Below are 25,593 nucleotides of genomic sequence, written 5' to 3'. Positions count from 1 at the left end.
CTTAAGTAGGTCCATGCTTGGAAACATAAGAATTAAAGCTCAATTTCTTCAAAGGAGTATCATTTTGTCTGTCCAGTTTATTCGATGTTAAAACATAAGACATTTTTCCTATAGAATTTTGCACAAATGACTTAGTGAAATTCTCAAGGTATAAGATAGAAGGTTAAGTTGGTGATCAGAATTAACAAACATTAATTGTGAGGGTTGTAAAAATAAAACGTGAAGTTTTAATTTAGAAAATGCTCTCATGGGAAAATAATTTACATTTGAACCTCACAATTTTTTTTCATTTGCTATTTTTTAATTTTATATTGGAGTAGAGTTGATTAAAATGTTGTGTTACTTTCAGGTGTACAGTAAAGTGATTCAGTTATACATATACATGTATGTATTCTTTTTCTAATTCTTTTCCCATTTAGGTTATTACAGATATTGAGCAGAGTTGCCTGTGCTATACAGCAGGTCCTTGTTGGTTATCTGTTTTAAATATAGCAGTGTGTACATGTCAATCTCAAACTCCCAATCTATGCCTCTCCCCACCTTCCCCCATGGTAACCATAAGTTCCTTCTCTAAGTCTGTGACTTTGTTTCTGTTTTGTAAATAAGTTCATTTGTATCATTTTTTTTTTAGATTCAGCATGTAAACAATATCATATGATATTTGTCTTTCTATGTCTGACTTACTTCTCTTAGTATGATAATCTCCAAGTCAGCCCATGTTGCTACAAATGGCAATATTTCATTTTCTTTAATGGCTGAGTAATATTCCATTGTATATATGTACTACATGTTCTTTATCCAGTCACCTGTAAATGGACATTTAGGTTTATTCCATGCCTTGGCTGTGGTAATTAGTGCTCCAATGAACATTGGGCTGAATGTATCCTTTTGAACCATGTTTTTCTCTAGATATATGCCCAGGAGTGGGATTGCAAGATATATGGTAGCTCTATTTTTACTTTCTTAAGGAACCTCCATACTGTTCTCCACAGTGTCTCTACCAATTCATTCCTACCAACAGTGCATAGGGTTCCCTTTTCTCCACACCCTCTCCAACATTTATTGCTTGTAGACTTTTTGATGATGGCCATTCTAACTTGTATGAGGTGATATCTCACTGTAGTTTTGACTTGAATTTCTCTACTAATTAGCGATGTTGAACATCTTGTACCTCTTGATCATGTGCCTCTTGGCCATCTGTATGTCTTCTTTGGAGAAATGTCTATTTAGGTCTTCTGCCCATTTTTTGATTAGGTCGTTCTTAAAATTTGTATGGAAACACAAAAGACCTCAAATAGCCAAAGCAATCTTGAGAAAGAAGAACAGAGCTGGAGGAATCAGGCTCTCTGACTTCAGACTACACTACAAAGTTACAGTCAGCAAAAGAGTATGGTAGGGGCTTCCCTGGTGGTGCAGTGGTTAAGAATCCACCTGCCAATGCAGGGGACATGGGTTCGAGCCCTGGCCCGGGAAGATCCTACATGCCACGGAGCAACTAAGCCCATGCGCCACAACTAATGAGCCTGCACTCTAGAGCTCGCATGCCACAACTACTGAGCCCGCGTGTCACAACTACTGAAGCCCACGTGCCTAGAGCCCAAGCTCCGCAACAAGAGAAGGCACTACAATGAGAAGCCCGCACACTGCAACAAAGAGTAGCCCCCACTCGCTGCAACCAGAGAAGGCCTGTGCACAGAACGAAGACCCAATGCAGCCAAAAATAATAAAAATAAAAAATAAATAAATTTTAAAAACAAAAAACCAGTATGGTACTGGCACAAATATAGAAATATAGATCAATGGAACAGGATAGAAATCCCAAAAATAAACCCACACACCTGTGGTCAATTAATCTACGACAAAGGAGGCAAGACCATACAATGGAGAAAAGACAGTCTCTTCAATAAATGGTGCTGGGAAAACTGGACAGCTACATGTAAAAAAAAAATGAAATTAGAACATTCTTTAACACCATACACAAAATTAATCCATTTTGATTTTAAGACCTAAATGTAAGACCAGATACTATGAAACTCTTAGAGGAAAACATAGGCAGAACACTCTGACATAAATCGCAGCAATGTCTTTTTCTATCCATCTCCTAGAGTAATGGAAATCAACAAAAATAAACAAATGGGACCTAATTAAACTCAAAAGCTTTTGCCCATCAAAGGAAACCATAAACAAAATGAAAAGACAACCCACAGAATGAGAGAAAATATTTGCAAATCATGCAACTGACAAGGGATTGACCTCCAAAACTTAACCAACAGCTCATGTGGCTCAATATCAAAAAATGAGCCTCACAAATTTTTGAATTAAGTCATCAGATGATATAGATGAGAAATCTGAGACCCAAGGAGATAAATTACCTTGCCCCAAGTAAATGACAGATCAAAAATAGTCTCCTAAAATATTTGCAAATGATATGACCAATAAGGAGTTCATATCCAAAATACATAAAGAACTTATACAACTCAATATCAAAAAAAAAAACGAATTAAGGGCTTCCCTGGTGGCGCAGTGGTTGAGAGTCCACCTGCCAATGCAGGGGACGCGGGTTTGTGCCCCGGTCCGGGAAGATCCCACATGCCGTGGAGCGGCTGGGCCTGTGAGCCATGGCCACTGAGCCTGCACATCCGGAGCCTGTGCTACGCAACAGGAGAGGCCACAACGGTGAGAGGCCCGTGTACCACAAAAAAAAAAAATAATAATAATAATAATTAAAAAATGGGCAAATGACCTGAACAGTCATTTTTCCAAAGAATACCTATAGATGACCAACAGGAACAGGAAAAGATGCCCAACATCACTAATCATCAGAGAAATGCAAATGAGTATCACCTGACACCTGTAGAATGGCTACCATCAAAAACACCACAAATAACAAATTTGGAGAAAAGGGTACCCTAGTACATTGTTGGTAGCAACGTAAATTGGTGCAGCCACAATGGAAAACAGTATGAAGGTTCCTCAAAAAACTAAAAATAGAACTACCATATGGTCCAGCAATTCCATTCCTGAGTATATATCCAAAGAAAACAAAAACAGTAATTCAAAAAGATATATGCACCCCAATGTTCATAGCAACATTGTTTACAATAGCCAGGATATGGAATCAATGTAAGCGTCCATCAACAGATGAATGGATAAAGATGTGATACATATACACACACACACACACACACACACACACACACACAGAATGCAATATTACTCAGCCATAAATAAAAGCATGAAATTTTGCCACTTGCAACAACATGGATGGACCTGGAGGATATTATGCTTAGTGAAATGAGTGAGACAGAGAAATACAAATACTGTATATTATCATTTATATGTGGAATCTAAAAAATAAAGTGAATGAATATATCATAACAGAAACAAACTCACAGATACAGAGAACAAACTAGAGGTTCCCAGTAGGGAGAGGCAAGGGAGGAGGGGTAAGAAGAGGTAGGGGATTAAGAGGTACAAACTACTATGTATTAAAATAAACAAGCTACAAGGATATATTGTATAGCACAGGAAATATAGCCAATATTTTATAATAACTTTAAATGGAGTATAATCTATAAAAATATTGTTATGTTATATCCTTGTAACTAATATTGTAAATCAACTATACTCCAGTTTTTAAAAAAAGGATCGTTTCCTGACTCCATATTCCATGCTCTTTGCTAATTTTACTGTCCCCCCTTAAAACCCTTAACTGAAAAAAAAAAAAAAAGACTTCTGATAGTTGCTTATCATTAAAATAAAAAAAAAAAACTGTCAGGAATACAATATATCACTCAATGAAATCAAGATATGCTCTGGTCGTGATACTTCTGTTCATAATGCAGCTTCCTTTCTGAGAACTTAAACTGAATTTAATGAGCTTTAAATAATATGTTCATGTATCTTCTAGGTTTCCACAGACGTGCAGCTCCAGTTACAAGAAGGCAGTTTCCACATGGTGCACATAGGATGGATTATTTGCACTTTGAGGATGATAGCCGTGGATGGTGGTTTGACATGGATATGGTGATCATCTATATTTATTCAGTGAACTGGGTCATTGGATTCATTGTTTTCTGCTTTCTTTGCTATTTTTTCTTTCCATTTTAGGAATTTTCATACCTTACTATGGTTGAACAATTACAAATGATGTAGATAACAATTACTTAAACATTTTTTTAAATGTGCTTTGAAGTTTTTATAATATTGCATTATATAAATTGTTGGTGTTTATAGAAAATCTGAGAATGGACTTATTTATGAATGTTTTTCATGTAACAAACTCAACTTTATTCAAGAGCTAATCTGTCTAGCACTTAGCAACAACACACTGTTAATTTCATAGTTCTTCTTGGTTTGGGATTTGTGGCTCTAATTTTACAATGTCACTTTTACATTTATCTTGATTTTAAAGACTGAGGTTTTCCCTCCACTTAAAAATAGTAAAAAATGTAAAATTAAATGATAATCTGAGTAGATATTATCATTAATGATAATATATTTAGTCAATCATCACTTATCCTCAGGCAAGTTATATACATTAAAGATAAACCATATCCTCTGGGAACTAATCTAGCAGGGTATATTCAGTTTTGGTTTCCAATTATCTCTATGTATGTCCTTATGTCCCTTTCTGTTACCAAGACAGCTGACTATCCTTTTTTTTAGAGGCCTAATAATAGCGTTAGTGCAACATTTTAAACTATTACAAGAACAGAATATTAAACACAAAAAAGCAAAAAAAAAAAAAAAAAAGCTGAGATTAATTCCCACCAGTAGATACTTAGAAAAATATATTAACACTTTTCCAATTGCAGGATTATTCACCTGAGGAAATTAAAAATTTACTGACAGACACTCAGTAGCCTAAAAGAACAATGCATGTCCAAAATGTAGTTAATTTAGTGATTCTTTTAACTTGGACATTGTCAGATATATTGTAAATGTGCAATAAAGAGTGGCTTTTAAATTTTTTCATTGTCATTAACTAATTTAATGTCTGGAATAAAGAATTGTTAGAAATAGGCTTTTGGGTTTATAGAAAGAAAACCTGATATTTATTTTTATTTATTATTACAGTAATCCCTGGAATTAGTTTTCCCTTATTGATTTTTTTTTAAAAAAAGATCTGAATGATCCCAGTACAAGAAAGAATTTGGGTAGGTATTCCAATGTTAAAAGTGAGAAACCTAAAGCACAGAGAAGTAAGCTTATTTATTTCAGTCACTTAGGTGGTCTTTGTGTAACCTAGAACAAAAAGTTTTTTGTTTTGTTTTTTCGGGGTTTTTTTTTTAACATCTTTTTGGAGTATAATTGCTTTACAATGTTGTGTTAGTTGCTGCTGTATAACAAAAGTGAATCAATCAGCTATATGTATACATATATCTCCATATCTCCTCCCTCTTGCATCTCCCTCCCACCCTCCCTATCCCACCCCTCTAGGTGGTCACAAAGCACCCAGCTGATCTCCCTGTGCTATGCGGCTGCTTCCCACTAGCTGTCTGTTTTACATTTGGTAGTGTATATATGTCCGTGCCACTCTCTCACTTCATCCCAGCTTACCCTTCCCCCTCCCCGTGTCCTCAAGTCCATTCTCTATGTCTGCGTCTTTATTATGAACTACTAATTCAACATTCCTGTGCTGTGATGTCATATATCTGATAATGCAATAAGCATATTTTAACATAAGGTAGGTAAACCTCTCATGGCACTAAAAATACTACCACCATCCAAACAAATTGAGATTGATCAGGCTTGAACAGTTCAGTCTATGAAAGGTCCAAATTTGTCATAATTACTGACTATATTTGAATAAAAACATTTAATTGACAGTATGTGATGTTCTAATAAATATGGAAGAATGATACAGCTTTTTATTCTAACATTGCCCTTATTGTGTTTAAAATTATATCTGTGAAAGAAAATAGTGTACATTAGACATCATCAAATCCAGAAAGCAGAAAGCTAAATACATTTTAGAAACACAGAGATCAATTTTTGCTCATTATAATAAAAAATATATATATTATGCTTGCAGTCTAATGACATAACTGTTATCTTGGTGAAGCAGCATTGCTGGCAAAGCTCAGTATTACCTTACAGAAATAAAAATGGATATTTATAATCACTAATTTATTACTCAAAGTAAAGATGATATGGTATAAGGGAAAATATTGCCTTCTTAAAGTACATGTCAGGAAAAATGAACAAACCATATGGGGGAGCCATATTTTAAGAACTGTAAAATAAATTGCAGCTATTCCCCAAGCAACTCCTGGCTTATAAGCTCTAGCAAATATGCCTTCATTCATTCCTAAATTACCTAAAAATTGATTATAATTATACATGGAGTAAATAGTGTTATTAATACGATTTCTCAGAGAAACAAAGAGGATTCCCAAAATATATTTATTAGGTCAGTAATACATATCAGTTTATAGATCTGTATCTACAAACTAAATACAAATAAATATAATACCCTTAAATAAATAGAATACCCTTTAAAAAAGAAATCGTAGTCTGGGCGCTCTCACCTTCTGAGATGGCCCACCCTCTGTCTGTAGAGTATGTTTCTCCCAAGGCCTCTCGCCTTCTGAGATGGCCCACACTCTGTCTGTGGAGTGTGTTTCTCTCTAAATAAATCCATTTCTTACCTAAAAAAAGAAAAGAAAGAAAAGGAAGGAAAGGAAGGGAAGGGGAAAGGAAAGGAAAAGGAAAAGAAATCGTAGTCTGGAGGAGCATTCTCAAGTCACACAGCTACCAAGTGATACAGCCAGGAGTCAAACCCGGATAGGCCTAGTTCTTGAAGCTATATCCTTTCCACGACACCTTAAGAAGTCCAATTCCTAATTTAGGGACTTCTCTTACAAAAATTCAGAGGTATCCCTTCTCAGTGAAATTTCTAGGAATCCATTGGTCTATACCACGTCAAGATATCCCTTCCAAGGTAGATAAGGTGTTGTATCTGACCCTCCTACCACTAAAAGAGAAGAATGATGTTTACAGTTCCTCTTTGAATTTTGGAGGTAACATATGCCTTGTTTGGGTGTGCTACTCTGACCCATTTACCAAATGACTCAAAAAGCTGCCTCTATTGAGTGGGACCAGAACAAGAGAAGGCCCTTCAGCAGGTCCACTCTGCCATGCAAATTGCCGGGTCACTTGGGCCATATGATCCTACACATCCAATGGTCCTTGAATTGTCAGAGGTAGATGGGATTGCTGTTTGAAGCCTTTAGCAAGCCTTAATAGGTAAATCACAGCACGGACCCTCAAAATGGATTAAAGACCTAAATGTAAGGCCAGACACTATAAAACTCTTAGAGGAAAACATAGGCAGAACACTCTATGGCATAAATCACAGCAAGATCCTTTTTGACCCATCTCCTAGAGACCCTTACGATTTTAGAGCAAAGCCACACCATCCTCTGTGGATAACTATTCTTTTGAGAAACAGCTTGCCCGCTATGAGGCCTAGTAGAGACTGAACATTTGGCCAGGACCCACTAAGTTACCATGATACCTGGTTTACCCATCATGAACTTGGTGCCGTCTGATCCACCAAGCCATAATATTGGGTGTGCGCAGCAGCAGTCTGTTATCAAATGGAAGTGGTGTTTATGAGATTAGGCTTGAGGAGGCCCTGAAGGCACAGGTAAGTTGCTTGAGGAAGTAGCCCAAATGTCCACGGACTCTATTTTGCTACATCACCTTCACTCTCTCAGCCCATACCTATGTCTTCACACCTAAGACCAGTTGACCAAGGAACAGAACTGTTAGGCCTGATTTACAAAGAGCTCTGTGTGATTTTCAGCTACCACTCAAAAGTGGACTTCTGATACTCTATAGCTTTCCTTTGGACATCCCTGAAGGATGATGGTGAAGGGAAATCCTCCCCATGGGCAGAATTTCAAGCAGTGTACTAGGTCATTCATTTTTCCTGTGAGATACATGTCTATAGTGATTAATGGACTGTGATATGAGTATGTTTGTATAAGTATTAACCAAATATTTTTTCTTCCAGTTTTATCCTATCATCTAAAGCATCTTAAAAATAGCTACCTTTATATCAATATCACAAGATGTATTGTGATCATTAATCTTAGTACTTAAATTACAAAGGAGAAGAGAAACATCACCCAAGGTCTTTGTATCCTCAGTTGTATGTAGGATAACTGTGTCATGTTAGGCAGTATGGTTTAAGGAGATGGTTTAAGATATATATGAGTTCCAACTTGACAAGGGACTGTGATGGCTTTGTGGGATGTCAACTTGGCTAGGCTAAAATACATTACTCAGAATTACTTTTCTGGTAAAGGTCCCTTTGGGGGAAGACATAGAAGGATTAACAGTATATGTTTTTGGCAGTGTAACAGTGTCTGAGGGTCTGAGTCTGTTAACTGGCTCAAATCTAGAATTTATAGAAGAAATTGACTCTGTGTTTTCTTAATTCAATTCAGACATCTGTTCAGTAAGCTAGAAATACTCTGCTTATACAGATCAAGTAAGAATTTAAAAGGCTGGCCATCTTTTCCTATTCTAGGGACCTCTTGATAACCAGCCAACCCCCAAGTCTCTGCAAGTCAAACTAGTCTGATTACCAGTTTGACTCCACTGTTTATAATGGTAACCATCACACCTTGTTTTTAGCAATTAAGTGCCACCATTTAGCCTCTGACATCTCAGGATCCCATTATCTCCACTGCATTTAGCAATCCTAGTTCAGTGGCAGAGTTTCCTCTCTAATTTTTGACCTAAAGAGAAGAGAACTTTTCAAGGATGCTGTGGCTCCCCTCAAAATTTATTTTTCACAGCTGTTGCGAAAGTTGTGTCTTTCCAGGGTTGGAGAGCAGGTCTTACAGGATAGATATACTCTAACATTGCAATCTCCTTAAGCCTTCGGATACCTTCATCTACAATATAACATGGCATTTCAACTTCATTTAATGTAGGCCACCTTTTGGGTCCAGCCAGTTGACCAACCAACCAACTTGTTATAGCCCTTCCTAACTGCTTCAGCTGAAACAGTGAATCCAGAACCTCTGGTTGGTGAGCCTGTATCAATAAATACAGCATGATTCAACTTTATGATCCTCCCACCTTGATCACACAGCCTTAATATCCATTCTTACACCCACCCTCTAGATTTCTGTCTGTATGAAATGAAAAATCATTCAGTTGTTTTTGGTGTGTATCACACCTCTTCATGAATCACAACTAGTACCTCATCTTTTGAGAACTTCTGCAACTTGTCTAGTTATAGATCTAGAAACAAAAAGGAATGTTGGAAATTAGGTCCTGAGGAGGGTCAGGAGCGCCTTGCAGGCAAGTAACTCAGTAGAGACCCATTCCAGCTTCTTCAGGTAAAGAGGGGCCATCTTCCTATATTAGGCAAAGTACTCTTGAGAAACAGAACCAATAGGATATCTATTTAAAGCTTTATTATAAGGAATTGGCTCATCTGATATTGGAGGCTGGAAAATCCTAAGTCTGCAGAGCCATTGTTCCTCCCAGCTCAAGTCCAAATTCCAGAAGCTGCTGTAGAACGAGAAACAGCCAATATCCCAGTATGAGTCTGAAGGCCAGAAGGATGCTATAGAACCACAAAGAGGTAATATCCCAGTTTGGAGGCTGTCAGACAGGAGAATACTCGGGGAATGGTCAGTCTTTTATTTTATTCAGGCCGTCACCTGACTGGATGAGGCCCACCTACATTATGGAGGGCAGTCTGCTTTACTCAATCTACCATTTAAAATGTTAACCTCATCCAAAAAAACACCCTCACAGAAACATTTAATGTTTGATCAACTATCTGGAAAGCCTATGGCCCAGTCAAGTTGACACACAAAATGAATTATCACACTTCCTCAGGCAGAAGTGGAAGGGATGCTTCTACTGGCAAAGATGGTTCAGTTTTATTTAGGAGGTTCAGATTCCCCATCTTTATCATAATCTCCCCATATATTCCCCTCCTATTTGTAGGAACCCATTCCTTCCCAATTAGGGACCAAACTTTAACAGAGGTCATTGGGAATTCAATTTGAATTGTAGTTTAGCCACTTGCAGAGGAGACTCTTGCTTTGGTTTTCAGAAACCCTACAGCTACAGCTGTACACCTACAGAATATGGTTTCTTTGAGGGCAGATATAGACGCTTTCAGGTCATTGATGCAGAACTTGAGCAAGGAATTTAAATCCCTGGGTTCATCTTTTTCATTGGCCACTTTCTCCTGGGCAATTAGGAGTAACCAACCAACTCCACTATACCCCTTATTTTGACAGAAATGTTCTAGAGGAGCTCATACTTAGGCACCCTGAGCCTCACCTTCTATAGGTACTCAATTGCAGGTATCCAAAGGTGATAATTAGTGCAACTCTTTTGCCACGTCATGCCATGAACTAGCAGTGTCCTTTCACCACTGGAAACAGGCTCCTTAGTGCCTTTAAAACTTATCAGATTAGGGGCTTCCCTGGTGGCTCAGTGGTTGAGAGTCTGCCTGCCGATGCAGGGGACACGGGTTTGTGCCCAGGTCCGGGAGGATCCCACGTGCCACGGAGCGGCTGGGCCCGTGGGCCATGGCCACTGAGCCTGCGCGTCTGAAGCCTGTGCTCCGCAACGGCAGAGGCCACAGTGGTGAGAGTCCCGTGTACCGCAAAAAAAAAAAAAAAACAAGGAACCGAAATGGATTACACAGTTTGGGGAGCTGGTTAAGCAAATCCAGAGTCTATAGGGCAGACAGTTAGAAATGGAAGAACACAAAAAGGCTGGGATCCAAAAGACAGTGGCCAAAGCTACTGTCCACAAGTAGACTTTCATTCTCCAGGGAATGTCTCAACCCTCTTTTAAGACCTTTCAACTGATTGTCAGGCCCACCCAGGATAATTTCCCCAATGACTGATTAGGGACTTTATGTCTGAAAAAAATCTCTTCACGGGAGAAGCTACATTAGTGTTTTATTAAATAATTAAGAGAAGGTGTGTATATGGTACAAACTAGCTCATGCTTTCCTTCCCTCCTCCAACTCTTGTGAAAGGATAACTCTTGTAACCTACTTATCCAGAAACATGTTGGAAAGGGAATTCTGGGGAATGTAGTTTAGCCTGGCCAAGTTGACATACAACAAAGCCATCACACATGGTATGCTCAATTAACTGCCCTCTCTATATTTTATCTCTGGATTATTTATACAAAATGATCAATCTTAAAATAAGGATAAACTCAAAAGTTTATAGTATAACTTTTAATAATTTTTAAATTATTTTAAATTATTTAAATTAATTTAAATTATTTAATTATTTAATAAAGTTTTAAAATGTTCTACGTAGGTGGTCTGGTTATCTATTGCTGAATAACAACCTACCCTAAATTTAATGGTTTAAGAAAACAATCATTTTATTATATCTCACATTTCTGTGCATCAGGCATTCAGACAGCACTCAGCTGGATGATTCTTCTGTTCCACATGGCATCAACAGAGGTCAACTGGTGATATTCAGCAGGCAGTAGACTGGTCTGGAGGGGCCAAGACAGCTCCACTCATATGGCTGGTGTCCTAGGAGAGATGGTTTAAAACTTAGGCTCAGAAGAAATGGTCAAATGGAACACCCACATGTGGCCTAACAAGGCAGTCTCAGGGTGGTCAGACATCCATGGTAGCTCAGGACTCCCAGAGCGGGTGTTCATCACCAGCCTCAGCAGTCCTGGAATGATATTTCTGCTGCTTCCTGTTGATCAAGAATGTCACTAAGGCCAGTCCAGATTCAAGGAAAGGGGAATCTGATTCTAATAGAACAATTATGAATCTATCACTCTAGGAAATCTCTGTGGGGGTTAAGAGATATAAAAATAACCCTTGGTAAAAGGATTATAAAACTGAAAAATGAATAAACTGTGTAGTCACTCTTGATTACCTCTGTCAGAAAAGTATCAAGGAGCTTAATACTTAATAAATAATATTATCCTCAACATGATATGTATCAGTGCTTCTCACACTTTAATGTCCATGTGAACCACCTAGAGATCTTGTTAAAATGCAGGTCTGGGATAGGGCCTGGAATTCTGCATTGCTAACAAGGCTTCATGTGATACCAATGCTTCTAGTCTGATGAAACAGAGTAATCTATATCATGGGTCAACAGACTTTTTCTGCAAAGGGCTGTATAGTAAATATTTGAAGCTTTGTGGGCCTCATAGAGTATTTGTCACATATTTTTAAAAATCCAACCACAGATATATGTCACTGGTATTCAAATTTGGCTGCATAATGGAATCACTTGGGGAATTCTTTAAAATACTGATACCTAGGTCCTACCCCCAATACTCTAATTTAGTTGGCATAAGAATAGGGATCCTTAAAAGTTCTCTAGGTTAAATCTATTATGTGGTAAAGTTTGAAAACTTAATCATCTATATCACTTCCTATTTCTACCTACTTGTACCTTTCGGGTCATTAAATCTTTTTCAGTACATCTGAATGAATTAATTAATACAGATCTCTCTTCACTTCAACACAAAACTGACAATCTAATTAAAAAATAGTAACCAAAAATAGACGCTTTCACCAGCACACCCCTGCTCCCAATAGGAAGCCTATCCCCAATGGACATATGTTAGGAAAATAAAATGAAGTTGGATGCTGAATTGAGGGCTGATAGAAAGTGATGCATAAGTAGGTTGCTGGGGGAAAAAAAAAAAGTGAAACACAGAAAACTTCAAGTAAGTAGAGTGATAAATTGCAAGGCTATAAAAAGTAGAAATTACTATCAACCTCATCAAGATAATTAAGAGAAAACTATAAGAGACCTCACCTAGAGTAGCGTTCTGCTTTAAAGACTAAAGATTTATAAACATGTCAATATATAAATGGCGTGAGCTGCTTACTTAAAATGTTCTCTTAAATATTTCTAACTCTCATAATTTTATACTATATATCTGCATTATACAGGGTTTCCAAAGAAAGTTATAAATTCTTACTTAGTTCTGTCTAAATTAATATGCTTTTAAAATAACAGATACTTTTTAAAGCATTATACCTGGTACCTTTCTAGGCAAATGACTTTAACTGTGAAATTACTATTTTATTAACTCAATTTGGAAAACCATTTTACATATGCCATCTTTCCCAAGTAAAATTTTGTCTATAACATATAATGTATTTGTTCAGAGTTAATATCAATAAATTATTAAAGAAAATAATAAGTTAGAATGTACCCAAGTAATATTCCACTTTTCATTACATACTGTCTTTTCTCTTTATCCTTTCTGACGTTTTTATTTCAGCTTTTCTCTGTGAATTAGCTCCCTTTGGTTTTAACCTCCTGGACTGCATTTCCCTCTACTAAAACTTTCCTATAAAATAGTACATCTTCACACAGTAAAATGCAACAGTAACACATAGTTAATAAGGTCTCCTCATTCATTCATGCATTCAACAAACAAAAATAGTACATGCTCAATAAATATTCATTTGCTCTACAAATGATGCTCAATTCAAGTTTTGACCATGATCTGAACTTCACTAAATGTCAGTCACATATCCTGAGGATTTCAGAATAAATTTCTTATTACCTAGGAATCTATATACATTCCTTCTAATTTAAAAAATTTCAGAAATCTACTTGGTATCTCATTATTCAAATGAAAGCTACATCTGTTACAAGCAAAATTTTCTACTCCTGTCTGCTTCCTATTATGGACTCAGAGATAATCAGTATACGTGTGTATCAGTACATCCACTTTTCCTATGACTAACAGCTAAAAGTAGAGGGAAATTAAGAGAAAATTACACCACCGAAGTTCTTCTTTCCACTTATATTAACTATGTTATTGTACACAGTTCACTACTTCTAACCTACATATTAATTGGGTGTGTCTTTTTCCTTCTACAAATTAGGGAAAGGCACACATGACCTCCCTAGGAAAGAATGGCTCTTTGCTCTAGTTATGATATGTACGTCCTGTGGCTGAGAAAAGGCAGAAGGTGCATTTTATTTTCAAAAATTATAAACTTAAAACTATCAAAGGTGAGGTATGTTTAGGCAGATAATTATTTTGTCAACTAACCAATTATAAACCCATTATAAATTTGGCCCAGTCTGATTTTAAACTATTTCAGAATAAATGTTTATCATAGTTTATTGATAAATTCTGCAATATTCCATCTCATTTCTTTCTAGTAAAAAAAAAACTTAATTGAAATTGTAACAGGTAAGCAAATGTCATATAAAGTCTACATGGTCTATTTCATTAACATGAAAAACTCAGGACTTATAAAAAGATAATATTTAATATCCCATTGCTATACCTTACAACTTCATCATCAAAATTGCTAGAACAATAAACAGTAATGATCAGTGTTATATACATTTATCTATTTTTTCTTATTCTGAATCGAGTCAGAGTCATAGCAGAGAGTGAAAATTAAGTGGTTTTAAAGCAACAATGGAAGGAAAAGGAAACATTATGTAATGTATATACTTAAATCACAAGCAACATGTTCACAAACATACTTGTATTATTTTCTGCATAACACACTGAAAAGTCAGAAGGGTACATGCTTCAGAAGAGTCAAATGAAAAGAACTTTTAGAGCAATATCCCTAGAATTAGAAATCTAGAACAACACAAAACAATCAAAATTATGTTACTATGCTTAATAATGCTAAAATTGTATGTTAATTTGTCAGATTCATTTTGACTCTGAATAAAGCACATTACCTATACAGCGTTACCATCAAAATCAAAATTTTTCACATGCATTATCTCTAATGGTGAGAAAACTTCTTAAGCCTTGTTTTCTTGCAGTTCTAAGTTGTTGCAAATGTTCTTTCATGTCCTGAGAAATATGGCAAAGTCATACTACTATGCCAGGTACTGCAATTACTGCTGGTGGTTTATCTGATTCTTCTTCAAAGGCTATACATACAGTAAGACTGGTTAAAACACATGATAATCCCAAATTTGGTCCAATCTTTGTTTGAATTATTGCTAAGTGACTTTTTTTTAAATGAATAAAACTTCTAAACCAAAATAAAATGAGGTCTATATGCCAAGGTACAATGCCTTTTAAGTAGGAAAGGATGAGATGTTTTATAGGACACTTATTAAGCCAATTTGACTAATGAGAATGGTTCACATCGAATAGAAATAAGAGAGAAAAGTAAACCTGAAAAGGTAGTTGAAATAAGATTGTGAAGTTGGGGATATATGTATACATATAGCTGATTCACTTTGTTATAAGCAGAAACTAACACAACATTGTAAAGCAATTATACTTCAATAAAGATGTTAAAAAAATGTTAAGCAATGTGAAGAAAGATAAGATTAAATAATAATCAGTTTATGACAATAAAAGTAATGTAACCATTAAAAAAAAAGATTGTGAAGTAGAAGAATGTGAACAATATATACTTCTTTAGAACTTACTTCGTGCTTTCTATCTTTGAATTTTTGCTTATACCTTTCTTATAATTATTTATATTTCCCTCAAGCCTAGCCTTATGCCTTGGCAAATAGTGCTCAGTCATCTTTTATTATATTTCCCCAAGCATAAGAAATTTATCCAATGTCTAGAATTTATCAAAAAATTATTTAAGGGCTTCCCTGGTGGCGCAGTGGTTGGGAGTCTGCCTGCCGATGCAGGGGACGCGGGTTCGTGCTCCAGTCTTGGGAGTATCCCACATGCGGCTGGGCCCGTGAGCCATGGCCACTGAGCCTGCGCGTCCGGAGCCTGTTCTCCGCAACGGGAGAGGCCACAACAGTGAGAGGCCCGCGTACCGCAAAAAAAAAAAAAAAAGTGTTTATCACTAAATGTAAAGTTCAGCAGTACACCATGGAATTTTTTTTGTAGTTCTTTAGCCATCTCTGGCTATGTTTGCCAATCACGGAGAGAACAGTGTTAACAAGCATGAATTTCAGATATTCTATATTATAAACTCTGTTAATATGAAATATATTAACAATGAAGCTATACCTGCATACAAAAAAATAAAATAAATCTAATTCATGAATTATAAATATACAATGGAAAACTTTATTTAAACTACCAAGGGTCTGAAATCAAAATAAAATTGTATGTGTGAGTGTGGGCAGGTACATAATCTCACATTTGGAATGTACTCCTTAACAGCAAGAAGATAAACTTTTTTTTCTCTGTAAGTATTGTCCTTGAATGTTTTACAGTATCTTTTATGATTTGATGTCCTGGCTGTGTATCTGGGTCAAATCCAAACTCTATTCCAGTAACTTGAGGAAATCTGAAATTTAAAAAGATATTCTTGGATAATTCTACAAAAGATACATTAATAATAGGTAAGGTAAAGTATTAAATTTTAAGAAAGCACATTTTATTATGCTAAACTAAAAAGGTAGAAATGCTTCCCTTCATTGAATCATCAGGCAAACTGTGTGGGGGAAAAAAGAAAAATAACATTTTAAAATCTCCTATTTAGGGCCTAAGACATGCCCAGCCCATGTGGCTATGGAAAGGAGGACTTGGCCACAGAGCACAGAGCACCACAGCAAGGAAAGCAGGGTCTAAGGGCAGGGCTGGAGGGTGCTGGAAGCCAAGGGTGTGCCTAACATCCTCTCTCCTCCCATCCCCCCATTCAGTGTTCTTGCCCTTGGGCTGCACAAGTGAGGCTCACAGAATTCTTCAAAAGGCACACAAGCATTTATCACTACTAACCGTAAGTCACATATGAGGATAAAGTCTATGCTACACAAACATACATACACATCTTTTATTGGGGAATTTATCATTTGGCTTAACTTCTTGAAGAATACACAATCTAAAATATTGAGTATCTAGCTCTTTATGATTACCATCACTAAGATCCTTAAAAATATTTAGCATGTATACATTTACAAATGGCATTAGAAAAAGCAGTATGAATATTTTAAGAGCCCTGAAATTCTGCTTTCTCCCCTTTACAAATGAGGAAAGATGGAAAAAAGTACAAACATTGAAAAAAAGCAAAAATTAAAACCTTTGCATCTTCATGAAACTGTTAATAAAATATCATTACAGAAACAGGTGCAAAATTAAATTGTATTTTTAGAATATTGTGAGACAGGAGAAATTGCTTTTTCTTTTTTTTTTCAGAAAAAAATTTTTGAAGGAAGAAATTGGATTTTTAAAACTCTTTAAGAAAGGAAAGACCTCACCATGAAAGGATTTTAGGCATAGAATATATCATAAGAAAGGCAGGAATGCCAAGAGTATGTGAAAAAAGATGCTGAAAATGAGAATGAGAATATAGATCATAATGTTTTAAGAAAATGAGGATCTGGTGTTGGAAATAATTCAAGGATTAAAAAAAAACTCTTATTGTAACAAATCTTTAACTGTCAAAAGACAGATCCTGAATGCTCATAAGCCCCCAAATTAATAAACATTAAAAATGTTTGCACAGACTCCTACCTTTTCCTGTTGAGCAGTGTAGAACAGTGCTTAAGTACACTGGCTATGGAGACAGGCTTGAGTAGAAATCACCACTGCCACTTACTAACAGTGTGGTCTTAGACAAGTTCCCCAACTTTCAGGTTTCTCATCTGTGGAATGAAGATAATGTCACCTACCTTATATGATTATTAGAAGGACCAACTGAAATAAAGTATGTAATGTCTGCAAAAACACTTTGCACAATCTTGGCATAAAAGTCAATAAACTGTAACTATTATTATTAGTTACCAGTATTTTTAAAAAGCAGATTAGTACAATGAGAGACTGAGCTAAAAAACTAAAGATAGAACTACCATATGATCCAGCAATCCCACTACTGGGCATATATCCGGAGAAAACCATAATTTGAAAAGATACATGCATCCCAGTGTTCATTGCAGCACTATTTACAATAGTCAAGACATGGAAGCAACCTAAATGTCCATCAATAGAGGAATGAATAAAGAATGTGGTACCTATATACGATGGAATATTACTCAGCCATAAAAAGGAACAAGGTAATGTCATTTGCAGCAACCTGGATGGACCTAGTGATTATCATACTAAGTGAAGTCAGACAGAGAAAGACAAATATCATACAATATCACTCCTATGTGGAATCTAATTTTAAAAAATTATACAAATGAACTTATTTATGAAACAGAAACAGACTCACAGATTTCGAAAACAAACTTATGGTTACCAAAGGGGAAACACGGGAAGGAGGGATAAATTAGGAGCTTGGGATTAACATACACACACTACTATATGTAAAATAGATAACCAACAAGGACCTACTGTATGTCACAGGGAACTCTACTCAGTATTCTGTAAAAAGCTCTATGGGTAAAGAATCTGAAAAAGAATAAATATATGTATATGTATAGCTGAATCACTTTGCTGTACAACTGAAACTAACACAACATTGTAAATCAACTGTACTCCAATAAAATTTAAAAAGAGAGAGAGAGACTGAGAAGCTTGGTCAATATCAGTACAAGGCCCAAACCCCAGAGAATACACAGCTTCCCCTCTCACTCAACTGAGAGCCACAAAGTAGATGTCTGGTTGCCCTGCAATAAGCAGTGATAGAAATAAAGTCCTGATTAGGCCAGCTGTAAAACTCACAGCTTCTACTTCGACATTTCTAATGGGAAGTGGGAAGAATAAGGAAAACAGGTGATGGACAAAAAACGAGTGTATTCCATTTTCTTCACCAACTCTGGCAACGCCCGACACTAAGGTCTGCTTCGGAAAGTGTTGTGTTCACATACATTCACATTCTCATCTTTTCCCTTCTGATCTATCTCTAGTGCCATCGTAAAGCCAAAGTGCTATAATGGCACGTCCTCTGCATAAGCAAGACTAGTATCATGGGTTCTCCTGTATTTTCAGCAAAAGCCCAAAATTAAAGACCTCTGCTCATATCTAACCTCACTTCAAAGCATATTTCTGGTTTTAGTTCATCCCAACTCCCAAGACCTGAGTTTAGAATAGCTGATTTATATTGGTGTTTCAATTATGTTTAGTAACATAAAACCAATAAATGTACTTGGTTGTCACCAGTATACAAAATCTCCAGTACCAGTACATCTCACACTGGCATGTGAGAAAAGAAAAATAAATCCCACCCTTTCCCTTTTCACTTCCTCACTTATTGTTTTTATTTTCATTTTATTATATCTACTTCCAAAAATCAAAATTCTTCTTGGTTCTATCTGAAGTAATGTCCCTGATTTCCATTCACCATTAAACATTCCATATGTTTTTGCATATCTTCTTAGAGAGATTTCATTCCTTACCTTTTGTTTCCTTCCCTTCTAGATCTTGCCTTTATAGCTATACCACATGCACAGACCAGATGGGTAGACAGACCACATGGACAGACAGACAATTAGATAAATTATTCTGACTTCCTTTTTTCAGGAGACAAAGCTCTTTTCAGTGAGGACAATGTAAGAATTAAATGAATTACTCTTTATTTTCTTGATGTGCTATTTGTCTCTATCTTCCCACTTCACATTAAAATATAATAATTGTAGTATCATTTAAAACATGAGCCACTCCATCAAAAATCTTTTCACTGTCTCTTAGTTAACTGCTCTGACTGTCTAGGCTACCACTCTCCGCATTAATTAGAAAATAATTACCTGGTTTTTAGTTCGCTTAAAATCTTCTGAAACATGAATGCCTGATGCTTATGGGAACTTAAAGTACAGGAAAACGTAGTCATAACTTTTTCCAAGCGAGCTTTGTGTACATGTTGGGGGTTTTCCACAGCTGAGAATGACTTACTAAACGACCTATGTATTCAAGAATTTTTTTAAAAAAGTTTTATCCCTTTCTCCTCTACCCAAAGGGAACTTCAAGAATTTGTTTCTCCTACAACTTCAAACTACTCTGAGACTTCTATTATCTCAGTTTCCATATTCAGTTTCTAAAAGAATACAGTGGTAGTGTAGACTATTTATATATGTGTGTTTAGGGATATGTGTGTGTCTGTGTGTGTGTATACATTTTGTTAAATTTTTTCTGTTAAAAATTTTGGGTATCGGGCTTCCCTGGTGGCGCAGTGGTTGAGAGTCCGCCTGCCGATGCAGGGGACACGGGTTCGTGCCCCGGTTCGGGAGGATCCCACATGCCGCGGAGCGGCTGGGCCCGTGAGCCATGGCCGCTGAGCCTGTGCATCCGGAGCCTGTGCTCCACAACGGGAGAGGCCACAACAGTGAGAGGCCCCCGTACCGCAAAAAAAAAAAAAAAAAAAAAAAATTTTGGGTATCTATGTAATCCCTATTCAAGGTAAGTAATATCTAGCTTCTGGTTAGCTATCAACATAAACAAATGGCTAGAAATACTTTTACCAAATACATAGACCACTAATTGGGATGATCTGACTTAAAATACGTGCTATATAGCAAATGTGAATTTCACTTTGGAGGTTTCCAGGGGAGCACCTTATTATAGAGGCAGGCAGAACTCCTCCAGAGTACTGAAACCAAGGTGTAAGAAGATTACTCTAAGGTAACCAAGGTATAAGAAGCTCAAATTGTAAGATATATCATACATATAAAGACACCTTGGGCAGAGGAAAGAATGGGTTGCAAGCAAGACTACTAAATTGAATGTCATACAAAACTAAATTTTAATCACAGTATAATAAGTAGAGGTAAGCTATAGCTTTCAACTTTATTCTTAACACGCATTTTCTGTCTTATTCAATCTCTCACAATTAGAAGAGATAAACATTTTCTCATGAGTTTTCCTTTACTTACAATGAATTTATTGCTATTGGTTACTATTTTTTCAATATCTCTCTAACACATGATTAATAAAACAATCACTGAGTACCCTCCATATGTCAGGAACTCTGTTTGTACTAGAAATATCCAGTGAAAAAAATTAAAACCCTGCCATCAAGAATATTGTTATCTAGCTGGAGAACCATTAAATAAGGAGGAAATGATCACAGAGTGATCAGAATTAAGACAAACATGAGCCCATGGAGCTATGAGAGCACAGAGGAGTGGTACCAAATGCAGGCCTGGAGGAAGCAAAGTTAAAGCCCAGTCTTTCATTTTTCTCCAATAATCACTTCTGATTATAGATAAGTCTTTTGGTACATTTAAGGTAAAACTGAAGAGATGGGGAAAGAAGAAACAGAATGAGTGTTACTCCCTTGCAGAGTCCACCTTCTAAATTCCTAACCTCAGTCTTGCATGACCTTCTTGGAGGACTCAACTTGGTTCCACTGGTTGCTCTCTAATTTCCTCTCCTGTTGCACCTGCCCTTCCCATTGTGGCTTCAGAGTAAAAGGAACTGGCCTGTTTGTACCCAGATTTGCAGCTGGTACTAGTCAATCATTATTACTTCATTCATAAATAAAATATAATGAATAGGTAGTAAAATTAATACTCAATTTTGTCTAACTAATACTAGAACCATGATTAGATCCAGGCCTTCTAACTAATAAAATTCTCCTTCTAAGCTCTGATGCAGTGAAAAGTGCTAAATCCAGCATCAAGATTAAGATAAAGTTGCTAGCTAACATTAAGAAAGATAAAATAGCACTGCTTACTTTAATCTTAAAAAACAACAAAAATAAAATTATACAAAGCCTCAGGCTTCCAATGTCTCCAGATCACTAACATAGCCCTCATTTCCCACCATACCACACACACACACACACACACACACACACACACACTCAAACAGGTCTGATCAAAGAGAAACAAATCAACACAGACATTGAGAAAAAAATTACACTTGATTTTCACTGTAATTGGTATACTAATAGAAAATAAAAACTGGTTTGCATGTAGTAATTTACATAAAAGCAGATAAGTATTAGAAAAGACATATTAAAAGATGCAAAGAAGAGGAAAAAAATGAGAAGCAAATAGGATTGACCGTGAGCAAATCTGCTGGCAGTGATGACATGGCAATCAGAAATGGTGACAGAGGTGGCAAGGAGCAGGCTCACCCAATGGAATGATGCCAGCAATAAAAATAAAACAGGAGTTCTGCAATGGAGTGGAAGAAAGAAGCAAAACTATGCATACATTTCTATTTTCCCTCTTCCAGTTTATGTAAGGAGAGACCAAAAGCAACCAGTCCTGACTCAAGTAAGGAAGAAGAGGAGGAAGTGAAAGAAGAAGAAAGAAGGGAAGGAAAGGAAGAAAGAAAAGGACAAAAAGACCATAATAGCATAAAATAACTTAGGTTGACCAAAGATGCTCACACAATCATTATCCTCAAAGTACCAATGGCATACCAACTGATACATTTCTGCAATCTAAGGGAGAAGGTTCCAGTTCTGGGTTAAATATAAGTACACCCCACTCAGTCTATCCCATTGAATACAACAAAAAAGCAATAAAACCCGGACAGATTGGATAGAACAGATATTTGAAAACTCTGAAAAGTTAACTGTACCCGGTGGATTCTGGGAAAGAACAGCATTTGAAATACTGTCACACTGGTTTACTATTTTTTCCTCAAGTAACCGTCACCTAAACTCAATATGCTTAACGTAAACAGCAGGGTGCAGGCAGAAAGAGCTCCAGGAGAAGCCCTCTAGCTTTCCTCAAGGAATGGAAAGGGCACTACTAATGCTCAGAAAGACTGCTTTGTTCCCCCACACCCAGCCTCCAAGTAATCCTGTGGTAGTGGCAACAGGCAGAGGCAATGGGAGCATGCAAAAACCAAAACTGAGAGAGGGGAGGCTTCTCCTCTGTTTAGAGGACCTGTGATTATAACAATGTGGGGCAAACACCCATTTCTTTTTTCCTCCCTCAGTCCCCCTACCATCTGTCTCTTGGCCTTAGATGCAGAGGCACTTGCAGAAGTACACAGCAGTGTATGGCAACTAAAGTCCTAGTTTTCTGAGTAGACAACTATTAAGAGGAACACCAAGAAATTGCAACGTTTGAGGGAGATTTTGGACTGTAAAAGCTCAGGAAAGCAAACTCATAAAGTCATTTATGAACTCCTAAGCTCACCCCTGACCTGCATCCAAACTCAGTCTATGAGGTCAGCATCACCCTGATAACAAAACCAAAGACAAGATGCACACACACACACAAAAATTATAGGCCAACATCACTGATGAACATAGATGTAAAAATCCTCAACAAAATATTAGCAAACTGAATCCAACAATACATAAAAAGATCATATACCATGATCAAGTGGGATTTATACTAGAATTTTTCAATATCCACAAATCAATGTGATACACCACAGTAACAAATTGAAGAATAAAATCTATATGATTAACTCAATAGATGCAGGAAGAGCTTTTGTCAAAATTCAACACCTCTTTATGATAAAAACTGTCCAGAAAGTGGGCATAGAGGGAACATATGTCAACATAATAAAGGCCATATAGGACAAACCCACAGCTAACATCATACTCAATGGTGAAAAACTGAAAGCATTTCCTCTAAGATCAGGAACACGATGAGGATTCCCACTCTTGACACTTTTATTCAACATAGTATTGGAAGTCCTAGCCACAGCAATCAGACAAGAAAAAGAAATAAAAGGAATCCAAATTGAAAAGAAGTAAAACTGTCACTTTGCAGATGACATGATATTACACATAGCAAACCCTAAAGATGCCACCAGAAAACTACTAGACCTCATCAGTAAATTCAGTAAAGTTGCAGGATACAAGATTAATATGCCAAAATCTGTTGCATTTCTATACACTAACAACAAACTATCAGAAGGAAAAATTAAGGCAAAAATCCCATTTACCACCACATCAAAAAAAAAAAAAAAACCTAAGAATAAAGTCTACCTAGGTTGGTAAAAGACATATACTCTGAAAATTATAAGATGCTGATGAAAGAAATTGAAGATGACACAAACAGATGAAAACATATACCATGTTCCTGTATTAAAAGAATCAATATTGTTAAAATGACCATACTACCCAAGGATCTGCAATCTACAGATTCAATGCAATCTCTATCCAAATATTAATACCAGTGACATTTTTCACAGAACTGGAACAAAAAACTTTTAAATTTCTATGGAAGCACAAAATACCTCAAATAGCCAAAACAATCTGGAGAGAGAAGAACCGACTTGAAGGAATCAGACTCCTTGACTTCAGACTATATTGCAAAGCTACAGTAATCAAAACAGTATGTCACTGGCACAAAAACAGACACATACCACAATGGAACAGAATAGAGAGCCCAGAAATAAACCCACACATGTATGGTCAATTAATCTACAATAAAGGAGGCAAGAATATACAATGTAGAGAAGACAGTCTCTTCTATAAGTGGTGCTTGGAAAACTGGACAGCTACATGTAATAGAATGAAATTAGAACATTCCCTAACACCATATACAAAAATAAACTAAAAATGGAATAAAGACCTAAACATAAGACCAGAAACCATAAAATTCTTAGAGGAAAACATAGCGAGAACACACTTTGACATAAATCATAGCAATATTTTTTTGGATGTGTCTCTTAAAGCAAAGGAATTAAGAGCAAAAATAAACAAATGGGACCTAATTAAACTTAAACACTTTTGCATAGCAAAGAAAACCATTGACAAAATGAAAAGAAAACCTACTGAATGGGAAAAAATATTTGCAAATGATATGACCAATAAGAGGTTAATACATATATATATATATATATATATATATATATATATAGCTCATTCAATTTAATATCAAAAAAATAAACAACCCGATTTAAAAATGGGCAGAAGACCTGAATAGACAGTTTTCTAAAGAGGACATGCTGGTGGCCAACAGGTACATGAAAAGATGCTCAACATTGCTAATCACCAGGGATATGCAAATCAAAACCACAATGATATATCACCTCATTGTCAGAATGGCTATTATAAAAAAGAACATAAATAAATATTGCTGAGGATGTGGAGAAAAGGGAACCCTTGTACACCCTAAAAGTATGGGAATGTAAATTAGTGCAGCCACTGTGAAAAACAGTCTGGAGGTTTCTCAAAAAACTAAAAATAGAACTACCATATGACCCAGCAATTCCACTCCTTGGTATATATCCAAAAAAAAGAAAACACTAATTTGAAATGAACATATATGAACGTCGCACCCCAATGTTCATAACAGCATTATTTACAATTGCCAAGATATGGAAGCAACCTAATTGTCCAACAACAGATGAATGGATAAAGAACATGTAATATAGATATACACAATGGAACACTCCTAAGCCATAAAGAGAATTAAATTTTACCATTTGCAACAATATGGATTGACTTGGAGGGTGTTATGCTAAGTGAAATAAGTCAGACAGAGAAAAACAAATACTGTACAATGTCACTTATGTGGAATCTGAAAAATACAACAAACTAGTGAATACAACAAAAAATAAATAAATAAACAGATACAGAGAACAAACTAGTGGTTACAAGTGGGGAGACTGAAGGGGGCAATATAAGGGTAGGGGATTAAGAGATACAAACTATTATGTATAAAATAAGCTATAAGGATATGTTGTGCAACACAGGGAATACAGCCAATATTCTGTAGTAACTATAAGTGAAGTATAACCTTTAAAAATTGTGAATCACTGTATTGGATACCCGTAACTTATATAATATTATACATCAACTATACTTCAATTAAAAACTAAAAAACTGAACCT

At 36.2% G+C, this 25,593-nt stretch overlaps 1 protein-coding gene and 1 pseudogene across 2 annotated transcripts in view; one reads left to right on the top strand and one right to left on the bottom strand.

Annotated features, from left to right (window-relative positions):
* Window positions 1–4,110, top strand: part of RNF180 (ring finger protein 180) — a gene marked incomplete at its 3' end in the record, with an annotated part of 283,378 nt that extends 279,268 nt beyond the window's left edge. Inside the window, exon 8 of the mRNA XM_082837376.1 lies at window positions 3,911–4,110. Within this exon, the coding sequence (XP_082693502.1) occupies window positions 3,911–4,110 (200 nt within the window). The remainder of the gene's footprint in view (window positions 1–3,910) is intronic.
* Window positions 4,111–14,736: 10,626 nt separating this feature from the next.
* Window positions 14,737–25,593, bottom strand: part of LOC309958942 — a 46,593-nt pseudogene continuing 35,736 nt past the window's right edge. Inside the window, exons 3-5 of the transcript in view lie at window positions 17,577–17,671; window positions 16,093–16,252; window positions 14,737–14,912 (exon numbers count right to left, since the gene is read on the bottom strand). The product of the transcript in view is annotated as an uncharacterized misc_RNA (transcript). The remainder of the gene's footprint in view (window positions 14,913–16,092; window positions 16,253–17,576; window positions 17,672–25,593) is intronic.

The sequence above is a fragment of the Leucopleurus acutus genome, assembly GCF_964270905.1.
Source record: "Leucopleurus acutus genome assembly, chromosome: 3".
In the NCBI taxonomy this organism is placed as follows: Eukaryota; Metazoa; Chordata; class Mammalia; order Artiodactyla; family Delphinidae; genus Leucopleurus; species Leucopleurus acutus.
Note: the sequence above shows the minus strand (reverse complement) of the source record. Positions and strands in the feature narration are given on the sequence as shown.